Source organism: Orcinus orca, chromosome 5, assembly GCF_937001465.1.
Source record: "Orcinus orca chromosome 5, mOrcOrc1.1, whole genome shotgun sequence".
In the NCBI taxonomy this organism is placed as follows: domain Eukaryota; kingdom Metazoa; phylum Chordata; class Mammalia; order Artiodactyla; family Delphinidae; genus Orcinus; species Orcinus orca.
This window is the reverse complement of record NC_064563.1, coordinates 119,953,335-119,969,049: the sequence shown is the minus strand read 5'-3', so window position 1 is coordinate 119,969,049 and position 15,715 is coordinate 119,953,335. Positions and strand designations below refer to the sequence as shown.

General features: G+C 38.1%; 1 protein-coding gene across 2 annotated transcripts in view; it reads left to right on the top strand.

Moving 5' to 3' along the window:
* LIPI (lipase I) overlaps nt 1–15,715 on the top strand; it is a 63,979-nt gene that overhangs the window by 33,594 nt on the left and 14,670 nt on the right. For both annotated transcript variants that reach the window (XM_049710557.1, XM_049710556.1), the window contains exon 8: nt 2,387–2,563. In XM_049710557.1, the coding sequence (XP_049566514.1) occupies nt 2,387–2,563 (177 nt within the window). The remainder of the gene's footprint in view (nt 1–2,386; nt 2,564–15,715) is intronic.

Sequence of the window (15,715 nt, the reverse complement as noted above, 5' to 3'; positions counted from 1 at the left end):
ATTATAAAAAACTCTACAAATAATAAATGCTGGAGAGGGTGTGAGAAAAGGGAACCCTCTTGCATTGTTGGTGGGAATGTAAATTGATACAGCCACTATGGAGAACAGTATGGAGGTTCCTTTAAAAACTATAAATAGAACCACCATATGACCCAGCAATCCCACTACTGGGCATATACCCTGAATAAACCATAAGTCAAAAAGAGTCATGTACCACAATATTCGTTGCAGCACTATTTACAACAGCCAGGACATGGAAGCAACCTAAATGTCCATTGACAGATGAATGGGTAAAGAAGATGTGGCACATATATACAATGGAATATTACTCAGCCATAATAAGAAACGAAATTGAGTTATTTGTGGTGAGGTAGATGGACCTAGAGTCTGTCATACAGAGTGAAGTAAGTCAGAAAGAGAGAAACAAATACCATATGCTAACACATATATATGGAATCTAAAAAAAGAAGGTTCTGATGAACCTAGGAGCAGGACAGAAATAAATACACAGACATAGAGAATGGACTTGAGGACACGGGGTAGGGGAAGGGTAAGCTGGGATGAAGTGAGACAGTAGCATTGACAATATATACACTACCAAATGTAAAATAGATAGCTAGTGGGAAGCACCCGCATAGCACAGGAAGATCAGCTCGGTGCTTTGTGACCACCTAGAGGGGTGAGATAGGGAGGGTGGGAGGGAGACGCAAGAGGGAGGGGATATGGAGATATATGTATGCATATGGCTGATTCACTTAGTTACACAGCAGAAACTAACACAACATTGTAAAGCAACTATACTACAATAAAGATGCTAAAAAAATTTTTTTAATTAAAAAATAAAAAATAAAGAGAGGATGATCTCAAGGGCAAAGCCTAGTTGTCCGGCTTGGGCAATAGATAGTGGTGCCATTTAAAATTATAAGAAAATTTCTAAGTTTTAGGGCAGCAGTGTCCAACCTTTTGGGCACCAGGGACCGGTTTTGTGGAAAACACATTTTCCAAGGACTGCGGGGGCACGGGGGGAGTTCAGCTGGTAATGCTAGCGATGATTCAGGTGGTAATGCGAGCGATGGGGAGCGGCAGATGAAGCTTCACTCACTCGGCTGCCACTCACCTCCTGTGTGGCCCGGTTCCTAACAGGTCATGGACCAGCACTGGTCGGCAGCCCGGCGGTTGGGGACCCCTGTTTTAGGGGTTTTGTTTTTCTTTTTTGGTGAGAGTTGAGTGTTGGGGAAGATGTCATTAAATTTGAACTTAGTGAGCTTTAGGCATCCTTGAGATATCCAAGTAGATATGGTGAGTAACAGCGGGTATATGTGTCTGGGTCTCATCAGACAGGGCTCAGCTGGGGGCAGAGGCTTGGTGGAGCACACAGTTGGTATTTGGAACCGGTAGAGCAGATGTGAGTTTTGGGGGGAAGACAACATGTTTCCATCTGGATATGTTGACTCTGAAGTATCTCTGAGAAATCTAGATAAGCTCTTGGACAGAAATTAGAGATATGACCAATGACATTATATTCTATGAAAGAGGAGGTAGTCACTCTGCCGCAGGGAGGAGGGATGGGTTTTGAGGGGAGTGATAACAACCTTTTCTGGATCTAGAGGCTGTGGGAGAATCAAAAGTAGAAGAGAGCAGGGACAAATATAAGATGGCAGAAGTGCTGGGTGTCCCGCTAGTTGCTTTTCAGCTATTCTATGTGTGATAGTTGCCTTTGCTCAAGTCAGTCATTGTTGCCTCAAAGGAAGAAATTATTTCAACAGATTTTTTTTTCAGTTTCTTTTCCTCTTCTTTTTCTTTCCCTTTCCTTCTCTTCTCTCCTTCCTTCATCCCCTTCCTTCCTTCTTTCCTTTGTACCTTCCACCCATCCTCCATCCCTTCCCCCTTCCCTGTCTTTCCTCCTCCTCCTCTTTCTTACCTTTCTCCTCTTCATACTCCTTTTCTGTTTCCTTTGGAGTCAGGCAGACCCATGAAGTGATAAAGTGGCACAGAACAACAAAGCATCACTATCTGAGGGCTCCGTCTATTCAAAGAACGGCAATAGTTGTTCAGGGGCCTATAAAAAGAAGTAAAATGTGACTTCTCTAATCTTAGTAATATGTACAATCTAGATACCAAGTCAGAAAGACAAGATGTCCCAGTTTTTCTCAGAAAAGTTTTCCCAAACTATTTGAGTGTGGGGATATATATATTATTATTATTTTATTTTGTTTTTAATTACTGTTTAAATTATTTTAATTAATACTTTACCACATATTTTATTGTTTGGCCTTTTCCCTATAATATCGGTATTTCTATCTAATGTTTATAAGATTGTATTGATTTTGAAGTTGTATTACATTTTGAATTACTAATATAATGAGATATGAAATTTTCTGTTTAGGAAGAACAGATTATTTTATAAACTTCAAGAATTCAAGATTCTTGCTCAGTTTTTAAATGATGTTGTAAATATTTCAGCCATTAGTTTGGCATATTTTCAGAGCTCAAATCAGCAATGTTCCACATGCAGATACACTATTCAGCGTCTCAAGTTAAAATCACTTACATATCCAGAAAGGTAAGAAAACTAAATTTTGATTTCAATGTTATCTTTTAAACTTGAAAATATTGCTTTGCTAAGGAGTGGTTTAAAAATTCATGTATTTGAATATCTGTTTATTGTATTTTAGATTGTATTTTATATAAATGTTGGAATATCTAAAAGATACAAAAATTTTTTTTGGCTTAGATGAGATTTATTTTGGAATCACATTACCCAAGCAAAGAAAAAACACAATAATTTCATGAGACACAATAAACATGAAAAAAGTGAGACAAATGTCTGCCTTAGAACTTTATCAGTCATTTCAATGGGTTTCTGGATTGCTAGAAATCTCTCTTCTTTGGTTGACTGCAACACTTTATCTTTATCTCTGTTTATGTTCCTGTATTTATATACTTGATTTCCCAATTACCTTTTTGTGAATGTCGAACATGGTAAATAAGAATTTCTGGAGAATAAAAATAATAAGTGGTAAGCATATGCATTTAGATGAGGTCTACTTCAACAAAGGAGAACTGGGAAAATTCTTTGAAGTATGTTATTTTGTAAACTTTTGGTATGAGAATATTTAGTCATTCAAAAGTCAATGAGTGGGGACTTCCCTGGTGGCACAGTGGTTAAGAGTCTGCCTGCCAATGCAGGGGACACAGGGTTCGAGCCCAGTCCGGGAGGATCCCACATACCACGGAGCAACTAAGCCCATGCACCACAGCTACTGAGCCCGAGCACCGCAACTACTGAAGCCCGAGGGCCTAGAGCCCGTGCTCCGTAACAAGAGAAGCCACCACAATGAGAAGCCTGCACACCACAACAAAGAGTAGACCCAGCTCGCCACAACCTAGAGAAAGCTCGCACACAGCAGCGAAGATCCAGCACAGCCAAAAAATAAAAAATAAATAAATAAATTTATTTAAAAAAAACAGTCAATGAGTGAAATGTCATTGTAACGGAGAGATAACTTGCACTATCATATTCCACTAGTCTCCTGCATTAATACCTGTCTGAGCCTCAGGATGCTGAGTATGAATAAAGAAGTGTAGTTGTTATAGTTTTACATGCTCTATTTCTGGCACTTAAATGTAAAGGATTTATATTGTTCTGGAATATAGTCTTCTCCCTGTATATCATAACTGGAAAGAGAAACAAAAGAGTTTCTTCCTCAGTCTAGAAGAAGCATATGCTGTAAGTCTTGGCCAGGCATTAGCTAGAATCTTTGTATATAAAACAGCACATGAGCTCACTATGAGAAAGAGAAATTTAGTTCCATACATCTGTACAGTAAAAGGAACCAAGGATGATGTATATATGGGCAAGTGCCAGAGCTGGATACTCATCTCTCATTGTTCAAGCAGAGGTGAACAGGAAAAACACAACAACAAAATGGTGCCTAATTCAGCATCAGCAACATGAGAAAGATCCAACAGTCAAGATTTAGAAATAAGGTTGACTTTTTAAAAGATTTATTACAGGAAATTTCACAAAGAATTGCTTGGTGTTCTCAATAATATTTAAGGAAACAGTAATCCGTGAAGGAACAAGTGAAGAGCAAGATGATCAAACAACTGACCATGATTAAATGGAACTGAGACTTAAGAAACTAAGGTCAACATCAAATTTAGTGTCAACATTAAAAACAAGAAAGAGTAGAATTATAATGTAGAAAACTCATTTTTAATAACCTACAGAATAAGGTAATAGAGAAGACTGAGGAATAATTAAAATGAAAAAATGTAGATACCTAGTATTGCTGAAGAGGAGACACAACAGAAGAAGTAACTACAGATCTGATGAAAGGAATCTCTCCTCAACTGAAGAAGATACAGATCTCAAATTGATAGAATGAACTAAGAACCAGGAAACTAAAAGAGAGCAACATTTTGAGCCACTCATATATTTTATTTTTAAGATTGAGTGATAAGTATAGAATTCTGCAAGTATTCAAAACTTCTTCATGGAATGGAAGATTTAATGCTGTAGCAATGGCAATTCTTATTAAACTCACCTGTAAGTTTAACAGGACTCCCATCAAAATCTCCAGAAGAGATGGCTTAGCTCTTCCTAATTAACTTGGAATAACAAATTACTGAGATGAGCCAAGAAAATTTGAATAATGAGAGTCGTGTTTATAACTTTAACTATGAAACAGAAAAGCAAATTCCAAAACAGCAATAATTTAAAAAATTTGATACTGGCAGAAGAATATATATGCATTTAAGGGAGTAAAAGGAAAACTCCAAAACGTAATTTTGTAGATCATGTGAATAACCTTTCAAGTAATGACACAACAATAAATGACAACTGAAAAAGAGTTTAATGTCTTAATTATAACATACTCAAAATTAGTTATAGATATAGTAACATATTAAATATAAAACAGTAAGGAGAAAACATAGGCAAATGTTTATGTATGCAGAATAATGACAGCCAAGACAGAGAAACTAAATGGAAAATATTAATCAATTTGCCTCCATACAAATTAAAAAAATAAAATCTGTATGTCACAAACATTAACAAAAACAAAATAAGAAAACTTATAATGTGTGGGATACAGAATGGCTTTAAATTATTTATATATTAATACATTTTATAAAAATACAGAAAGACACATCTCAGTTAAAACACAGAGAAACATCTTTTTAGTTGCCTTAGTCAAAAAACCTGGGTTCAGCATAGACGTCTTTTTCTGTCACACTCCACATCCAATCATAAAATCTTTTGCCCCTACCTTCTAAACATATCCAGTATTCAACCACAGTCTCAATAAAAGCCAAAGCCCTCACGATGGTTTACAAATCCCACCTGACTCGGGGGCTACACATCCACTATCCCATACCTCTTTGACCTCAGCTCTTCCTTCACTGAACTGGCTCTTTAGATCCAGCATTGCAGGCCTCCTTGCTGTTCCTTGAACAGACCAGGCAGGATCTTTCTTAGAACCTTTGCACGGGCTGTTTCCTCTGCCTGAAAATTGCCTTCCCTAGAAGCCTAACTTTCTCTTCAAGATTTTGCTCAGATGTCATTTTTTCAATATAGCAATCCTACCACTCCTGATCTCCCTGACCTTGCTCAAGTTTTGTTTGTTTTGTTTTTCCTCAGAGGACTTATAGGTAGTATACTACATACTTATTTATTATGTTTGTTGTTTATTGGTTGTCTCTTCCCATGTAGAATTTAAGTTCCTTGAGGACATTGATTTTATCCATTTTGTTCACACAAGTACTTCAACTGTGCCTGGTACAAAATAGACACTAAGTGAATAGTTGAATGAAGAACCACAGAAATAAATTGACAAAGAGCAGTTTAAAAAATTAAAGGAATAAATGGCTAACAGTCATATTTTAAAATTTGTAACCCCAATAGTATTCAAATAAATTAAAATTAAGGCAATGAGATATATCTCTTCCCAAGATGGAAAAAGAAAAATATCTGTTGTTGCTGAAGTTATACAGAAATTTCCACTGTGTTTCACTGCCGGTAGGTGTGTAAACTTATAAGCACATTCTGGAAAGAATTTAGCAAAATATGTCAAGAATCCTCAAATGTTAATACTTCTAGCCTGTTATTTCTTCTTCTAGAACTTATACTTCAGAGACCAGGTAGCATAGGGTAATGTTCAGAGTGCCTGAGTTTTCACTTTAGTTCAGTTCCTTGCTAGTTCTGTGACCTTGTCAAATTGATTCATCTTTCTGTGTCTCAGTTTTTTAATCTGTAAAATGAGCGTAGTGATAATCAACTTCACTACTAAGGTTAAATATTGTAACATTTATAAAGGATATTGTCTGACATAGAATAAGGGTTACACAAATGTTTGTGAAATAGATACAATATCAGAAATACACATAAATATTTGTATAGAAGAGAACTCTTTTCACAGTCTGATTTATAGTGCTGAAAATTAGAAATAAATTAACTGCTCAACAATGAGGCACTTGATAAATTTATTATGGAGTATCCACAATATGAAATGTTAGGCAATCATTAAAATGGCAAAATTACCATAACATAATGGTTAATGACTCATTTTAATATAATAAAAATATATGTATGCCATAATTAGAAAAAACTTAATGAAATTATTTCCTCTTATAAAGGGACCTTGATAAATTAAATTTATACTGATACTAAATGAAGGACTTTCTTAAGAAGTTGTAATTTGCTGTATACTTGAACAATTATTGCTCTTCTTGGTTACTATGTAGAAAAATTAGCATATACTAAAAACTGTAGTGTTTACAAAAAGTGAAATTGTTTAATATTTTAATATTTAAATAAGAAATTGTTTTTGGATTTTGAAGTTGATGATGTGATTTTAAAATTATTTCCATATCTACCTCTTGAATTTTTAAAACTTATAGACTCCTTAAAAACAAAGAGGCAAGTAATAGTTTGTGGTAATTATTAGAATTGAGATCTTTGGTTCCTCCAAAAAATCACTGAGGATTTTATATTTTATCTTCAATAAGTAGTTATCTGATTTATAGCTCAAAAAAGAATAGATAGTGACTTCCCTGGTGGCACAGTAGTTAAGAATCCGCCTGCCAATGCAGGGGACATAGGTTCAATCCTTGGTCCAGGAAGATCCCACATGCCATGGAGCAACTAAGCCCGTGTACCACAACTACTGAGCCTACGCTCTACAGCCCACAAACCACAACTACTGAGCCCATGTGCCACAACTACTGAAGCCTGCATGCCTAGAGCTCATGCTCTGCAACAAGAGAAGCCAGCACAATGAGAAGCCCGCACACTGCAATGAAAGCATTGCTGCAACTAGAGAAAGCCTGCGTGCAGCAACGAAGATGCAACACAGCCAAAAAAATAAATAAAATAAATAAATTAATAAAAAAGTAGATAGATTAAATATTGCCATTTGGGTTTTCTTCATTGTATGCCAGTTTAGGAATAAAATAGGTATCAGTAATCACTAGAGGAATGTAAGTCAAAACCACTTCACACCTATTAGAATGGCTATCATCAAAGAGACAAGAGATAAGTGTTGGCTAGGAAGTGGAGGAAAGGAAACACTTGTGAACCGTTGGTAGGAATGTAAATTGTTGCAGCCACTATGGAAAACAGTATGGAGGTTCCTCAAAAAATTAAAAATAGAAATACCATATGATTCAGCAATTCTACCTTCTGGGTATATATCCAAAGGAAATGAGAACAGGATATTGAAGATTGAAGAGATATCTGTACTCCCATGTTTATTGCAGCATTATTCACAATAGCCAGGATATGGAAACCACCTAAGTATCCATCAAAGGATGAATGGATCAAGAAGATGTGGAGGAGCTTCAAGATGGCGGAAGAGTAAGACGCAGAGATCACCTTCCTCCCCACAAATACATCAGAAATACATCTACACGTGGAACAACTCCTATAGAACACCTACTGAACGCTGGCAGAAGACCTCAGACCTCCCAAAAGGCAAGAAAGGCCCCATGTACCTGGGTAGGGCAAAAGAAAAAACAGAGACAAAAGAACAGGGACGGGTTCTGCACCAGTGGGAGGGAACTGTGAAGGAGGAAAGGTTTCCACACACTAGGAAGCCCCTTCGCGGGTGAAGACTGCGGGTGGCGGAGAGGGGAAGATTCGGAGCCGCGGAGGAGAGCACAGCAACAGGGGTGCAGAGGGCAAAGCAGAAAGACTCCCACATGGAGGATCGGGGCACCCGGCACACACCAGCCCGAGAGGCTTGTCTGCTCACCCGCTGGGGTGGGCGGGGCTGGGAGCTTAGGCTCGGGCTTTGGTCGGAGGCAGGGAGAGGACTGGGGTTGGCAGCGTGAACATAGCCTGAAGGGGCTAGTGCGCCACAGCTAGCCAGGAGGGAGCCCTGAAGAAAGTCTGGACCTGCCTAAGAGGCAAGAGACCATTGCTTTGGGGTGCGCCAGGAGAGGGGATTCAGAGCATCACATAAACGAGCTCCAGAGACGGGCGCAAGCTGCAGCTATCACCGCGGACCCCAAAGACAGGCATGAGACACTAAGGCTGCTGCTGCTGCCACCAAGAAGCCTGTGTGCAAGCACAGGTCACTCTCCACACCTCCCCTCCCAGGAGCCTGTGCAGCCCGTCACTGCCAGGTTCCCGTGATCCAGGGACAACTTCTCCGGGAGAACACACAGTGCGCCTCAGGCTGTTGTAATGTCACGTTGGCCTCTGCCGCTGCAGGCTCGCCCCGCACTCCATACCCTTCTCTCCCCCTGGCCTGAGTGAGCCAAAGACCCTAATTAGCTGCTCCTTCAATCCCATCCTGTCTGGGTGGGGAACAGACGCCTTCAGGCAACCTACACACAAAGGTGGGGCCAAATCCAAAGCTGAACCCCAGGATCTGTGCGAACAAAGAGGAGAAAGGGAAATCTCTCCCATCAGCCTCAGAAGCAGCGGATTAAATCTCCACTATCAACATACATAACCCTGCATCTGTGGAATACCTGAATAGACAACGAATCATCCCAACTTGAGGCGGTGGACTTTGGGAGCAACGATATATATATATATATATATATATTTTTTTTTTCCATTTCCTCTTTTTGTGAGTGTGTATGTGTATGCTTCTGTGTGTGATTTTGTCGTTATAGCTTTGCTTTTACCATTTGTCCTAGGGTTCTGTCCGTTTTTTTTTTTTTTAGAATAGTTTTTAGTGCTTGTTATCATTGGTGGATTTGTTTTTTGGTTTGGTTGCTCTCTTCCTTCTTTCCTTTTTTTATTTTTAATAATTATATTTTATTATAATAACTTTATTCTATTTTTAAATTTTTTTCTTATTTTCTTTTTTCTCCCTTTTATTCTGAGCCATGGGGATGACAGGGTCTTGGTGCTCTGGCCGGGCGTCAGGCCTGTGCCTCTGAGGTGGGAGAGCTGAGTTCAGGACAATGGTCCACAAGAGACCTCCCAGCTCCACATAATATCAAATGGTGAAAAATCTCCCAGAGATCTCCATCTCAACACCAAGACCCAGCTCCACTCAATGACCAGCGAGCTACAATGCTGGACACCCTATGCCAAACAACTAGCAAGACAGAAACACAACCCCATCCATTAGCAGAGAGGCTGCCTAAAATCATAATAAGGTCACAGACACCCCAAAACACACCACCAGATGTGGACCTGCCCACCAGAAAGACAAGATCCAGCCTCATCCACCCGAACACAGGCACTAGTCCTCTCCACCAGGAAGCCTACACAACCTGCTGAACAAACCTTAGCCACTGGGGGCAGACACCAAAAACAATGGGAACTACTAACTAGAGCTTGCGAAAAGGAGACCCTAAACACAGTAAGTTAAGCAAAATGAGAAGACAGAGAAACACACAGCAGATGAAGGAGCAAGGTAAAAACCCAAAAGACCAAACAAATGAAGAGGAAACACGCAGTCTACCTGAAAAAGAATTCAGAATAATGATAGTAAACGTGATCCAAAATCTTGGAAATAAAATGGAGAAAATACAAGAAACGTTTAACAAGGACGCAGAAGTAATAAAGAGCAAACAAACAGTGATGAACAACACAATAAATGAAATTTAAAATTCTCTAGAAGAAATCAGTAGCAGAATAACTGAGGCAGAAGAATGGATAAGTGACCTGGAAGATAACATAGTGGAAATAACTACTGCAGAGCAGAATAAAGAAAAAAGAATGAAAAGAATTGAGGACAGTCTCAGAGACCTCTGGGACAACATTAAACTCACCAGCATTCGAACTATAGGGGTCCCAGAAGAAGAAGAGAAAAAGAAAGGGTCTGAGAAAATATTTGAGAGATTATAGTTGAAAACTTACCTCATATGGGAAAGGAAATAGTTAATCAAGTCCAGGAAGTGCAGAGAGTCCCATACAGGATAAATCTAAAGAGAAACACACCAAGACACATATTAATCAAACTACCAAAAATTAAACACAAAGAACAAACATTAAAAGCAGCAAGGAAAAAGCAACAAATAACATACAAGGAAATCCCCATAAGGTTAACAGCTGATCTTTCAGCAGAAACTTTGAAAGCCAGAAGGGAGTGGCAGGACATATTTAAAGTGATGAAAGGGAGAAACCTACAACCAAGATTATTCTACCCAGCAAGGATCTCATTCAGATTTGATGGAGCAATTAAAACCTTTACAGATAAGCAAAAGCTAAGAGAATTCAGCACAACCAAACCAGCTTTACAACAAATGCTAAAGGAACTTCTCTAGCCAAGAAACACAAGAGAAGGAAAAGACCTACAATAACAAACCCAAAACAATTAAGAAAATGGTAATAGGAACATACATATCGATAATTACCTTAAATGGAAATGGATTAAATGCTCCAACCAAAAGACATAGACTGGCTGAATGGATACAAAAACAAGACCCGTATATATGCTGTGTACCAGAGACCCACTTCAGACCTAGGGACACATACAGACAGAAAGTGAGGGGATGTAAAAAGATATTCCATGCAAATGGAAATCAGAAGAAAGGTGGAGTAGCAATTCTCATATCAGACAAAACAGACTTTAAAATAAAGACTATTACAAGAGACAAAGAAGGACACTACATAACGATCAAGGGATCAATCCAAGAAGAAGATATAATAATTGTAAATATTTATGCACCCAACATAGGAGGACCTCAATACATAAGGCAAATGCTAACAGCCATAAAAGGAGAAATGGATGGTAACACAATAATAGTATGGGACTTGAACACCCCACTTTCATCAATGGACAGATCATGCAAGATGAAAATAAATAAGGAAACACAAGCTTTAAATGACACATTAGACAAGATGCACTTAATTGATATTTATAGGATATTCCATCCAAAAACAACAGAATACACATTATTCTCAAGTGCTCATGGAACATTCTCCAGAATAGATCATATCTTGGATCACAAATTAAGCCTTGGCAAGTTTAAGAAAACTGAAATCGTATCAAGTATCTTTTCCAACCACAATGCTATGAGACTAGATATCAATTACAGGAACAATCTGTTAAACATACAAACACATGGAGGCTAAATAATACACGACTTAATAACCAAGAGGTCACTGAAGAAATCAAAGAGGAAATCAAAATATATCTAGAAACAAATGCCAATGAAAACACGACGACCCAAAACCTATGGGATGCAGCAAAAGCAGTTGTAAGAGGGAAGTTTATAGCAATGTAATCCTACCTCAAGAAACAAGAAACATCTCAAATAAACAACCTAACCTTACACCTAAAGGAATTAGAGAAACAAGAACCAAAAAACCCCAAAGTTAGCAGAAGGAAAGAAATCATAAAGATCAGATCAGAAATAAATGAAAAAGAAATGAAGGAAACAATATCAAAGTTCAATTAAAATAAAAGCTGGTTTTTTTGAGAAGATAAACAAAATTGATAAAGCATTAGCGAGACTCATCAAGAAAAAAAGGGAAAAGACTCAAATCAACAGAATTAGAAATGAAAAAGGAGAAGTAACAACTGACACTGCAAAAATACAAAGGATCATGAGAGATTACTACAAGCAACTATATGCCAATAAAATGGACAACCTGAAAGAAATGGACAAATTCTTAGAAAAGCACAACCTTCCGAGACTGAACCAGGAAGAAATAGAAAATATAAACAGACCAATTACAAGCACTGAAATGGAAACTGTGATTAAAAATCTTCCAACAAACAAAAGCCCAGGACCAGATGGCTTCACAGGCGAATTCTATCAAACATTTAGATACGAGGTAACACCTATCCTTCTCAAACTCTTCTAAAGTATAGTAGAGGGAGGAACACTCCCAAACGCATTGTACGAGGCCACCATCACCCTGATACCAAAACCAGACAAAGATGTCACAAAGAACGAAAACTACAGGCCAATATCACTGATGAACATAGATGCAAAAATCCTCAACAAAATACTAGCAAACAGATTCTAACAGCACATTAAAAGGATCATACACCATGATCAAGTAGGATTTACCCCAGGAATGCAAGGATTCTTCAGTATATGCAAATCAATCACTGTGATATACCATATTAATGAATTGAAGGATAAAAACCATATGATATTCTCAATGGACGCAGAAAAAGCTAACAAAATTCAACACCCATTTATGATAAAAACTCTCCAGAAAGTAGGCATAGAGGGAACCAACCTCAACATAAGAAAAGCCATATATGACAAACCCACAGCCAACATCGTCCTCAATGGTGAAAAACTGAAACCATTTCCACTGAGATCAGGAACAAGACAAGGTTGCCCACTCTCACCACTATTATTCAGCTTTGTTTTGGAAGTTTTAGCTACAGCAATCAGAGAAGAAAAAGAAATAAAAGGAATTCAATCGGAAAAGAGGAAGTAAAGCCGTCATTCTTCGCAGATGACACGATACTATATGTAGAGAATCGTAAAAATGCTACCAGAAAACTACTAGAGCTAATCAATGAATTTGGTAGAGTAGCAGGATACAAAATTAATGCACAGAAATTTCTTGCATTCCTATACACTAATGATGAAAAATCTGAAAGTGAAATTAAGGAAACACTCCCATTTACCACTGCAACAAAAAGAATAAAATACCTAGGAATAAACCTACCTAAGGAGACAAAAGACCTGTATGCAGAAAACTATAAGACACTGATGAAAGTAATTAAAGACGATACAAATAGATGGAGAGATATACCATGTTCTTGGATTGGAAGAATCAACATTGTGAAAATGACTATACTACCCAAAGCAATCTACAGATTCAATGCAATCCCTATCAAACTACCACTGGCATTTTTCACAGAACTAGTACAAAAAATTTCTCAATTTGTATGGAAACAGAAAAGACCCCGAATAGCCAAAGCAATCTTGAGAAAGAGAAATGGAGCTAGAGGAATCAGGCTCCCTGACTTCAGACAATACTACTCAGTTATAGTAGTCAAGACTGTATGGTACTGGCACAGAAACAGAAATATAGATCAATGGAATAGGATAGAAAGCCCAGAGATAAACCCACACACAGATGGTCACCTTATTTTTGATAAAGAAGGCAAGATTATACAATGGAGAAAAGACAGCGTCTTCAATAAGGTGTGCTGCGAAAACTGGAGAGCTACATATAAAAGAATGAAATTAGAACACTCCCTAACACCATATACAAAAACAAACTCAAAATGGATTAAAGACCTAAATGTAAGGCCAGACACTATAAAACTCCTAGAGGAAAACATAGGCAGAACACTGTATGACATAAATCACAGCAAGATCCTTTTTGACCCATCTCCTAGAGAAATGAAATCAAAACAGAAATAAACAAATGGGACCTAATGAAACTTAAAAGCTTTTGCACAGCAAAGGAAACCACAAACAAGATGAAAGACAACCCTCAGAATGGGAGAAAATATTTGCAAATGAAGCAACTGACAAAGGATTCATGTCCAAAATTTACAAGCAGCTCACGCAGCTCAATATGAAAAAAAACAACCCAATCCCCAAACGCGCAGAAGACCTAAATTTCTCCAAAGACATTTCTCCAAAGAAGGTATACAGATTGCCAGCAAACACATGAAAGAATGCTCAACATCACTAATCATTAGAGAAATGCAAATCAAAACTACAATGAGATATCATCTCACACCAGTCAGAATGGCCATCATCAAAAAATCTACAAGCAATAAATGCTGGAGAGGGTGTGGAGAAAAGGGAACCCTCTTGCATTGTTGGTGGGAATGTAAATTGATACAGCCACTATGGAGAACACTATGGAGGTTCCTTAAAAAACTAAAAATAGAACTACCATACAACCCAGCAATCCCACTACTGTGCATATACCCTGAGAAAACCATAATTCAAAGAGTCATGTACCACATCGTGCATTGCAGCTCCATTTACATTAGCCAGGACATGGAGGCAACCTAAGTGTCCATCGACAGATGAATGGATAAAGAAGATGTGGCACATATATATATAATGGAATACTCAGCCATAAAACGAAACGAAATTGAGTTATTTGTAGTGACGTGGATGGACCTAGAGTCTGTCATACTGAGTGAAGTAAGTTAGAAAGAGAACAAATACCGTAGGCTAACACATATATATGGAATCTAAAAGAAAAAAATAATGGTCATGAAGAACCTAGGGGCATGACGGGAATAAAGACGCAGACCTACTAGAGAATGGACTTGAGGACACAGGGAGGGGGAAGGGTAAGCTAGGATGAAGTGAGAGCGTGGCACGGACATATATACACTACCAAATGTAAAACCAATAACTAGTGGGAAGCAGCTGCATAGCATAGGGAGATCAGCTCGGTGCTTTGTGACCACCTAGAGTGGTGGGATAGGGAGGGTGGGAGGGAGGGAGATGCAAGAGGGAAGAGATATGGGGATATATGTATATGTATAGCTGATTCACTTTGTTATAAAGCAGAAACTAACAACACCATTGTAAAGCAATTATACTCCAATAAAGATGTTAAAAAAAAAAAAGATGTGGAAGGGGTGTGTGTGTGTGTGTGTGTGTGTGTGTGTGTGTGTTTGTGTGATGGAATATTATTCAGCCACAGGGAAGAAGACATCCAGCAGTTTGTGACAACATGGATGAATCTTGGGCACACTATGCTAAGTGATATGTCAGACAGAGAAAGAGAAATACTGTATGATATCACATGTGGAAGCTAAAAAAGCTGAAATTATAGACACAGAAACTAGAATGGTGGTTAACTAGAGCCTGGGAGGTGGAGGAAAAGAGATGTTGGTCAAAAAGTACAAGCTTCCAGTTATAAGATGAATAAGTTCTGGGGAACTAATGTACAGCCGAGTGATTATAGTTAACAGATATTGTATTATATACTTGAAAGTTGCTAATACAGTAGATCTTAAATGCTCTCACCACAAACTAAATGGTAATTATGTGATGTGATGTGATGCATGTGTTAGCTAACACTATGATGGTAATAGGTACTATGATAGGTAACTATCATACCTACCTGATTCCAAGTTCACACCCCTCAGGGGGAAAAAAAAAGTTTTAAGGTCCCCCTGCATCTTACCGATTTTGATTGGGCAAGTACATAACTTTGAACCTCACACTGTGCTTGGGGAATTATATTCTTCTCCTTGGCCAGGGAAATAAGTTCTTTCAGTGTTTTATGCTTAACTCTGAGACAAGATGGGATCAAGTTCATCCAAAGTTTATAGATTGAGAGAGGGGTAAAGAATGA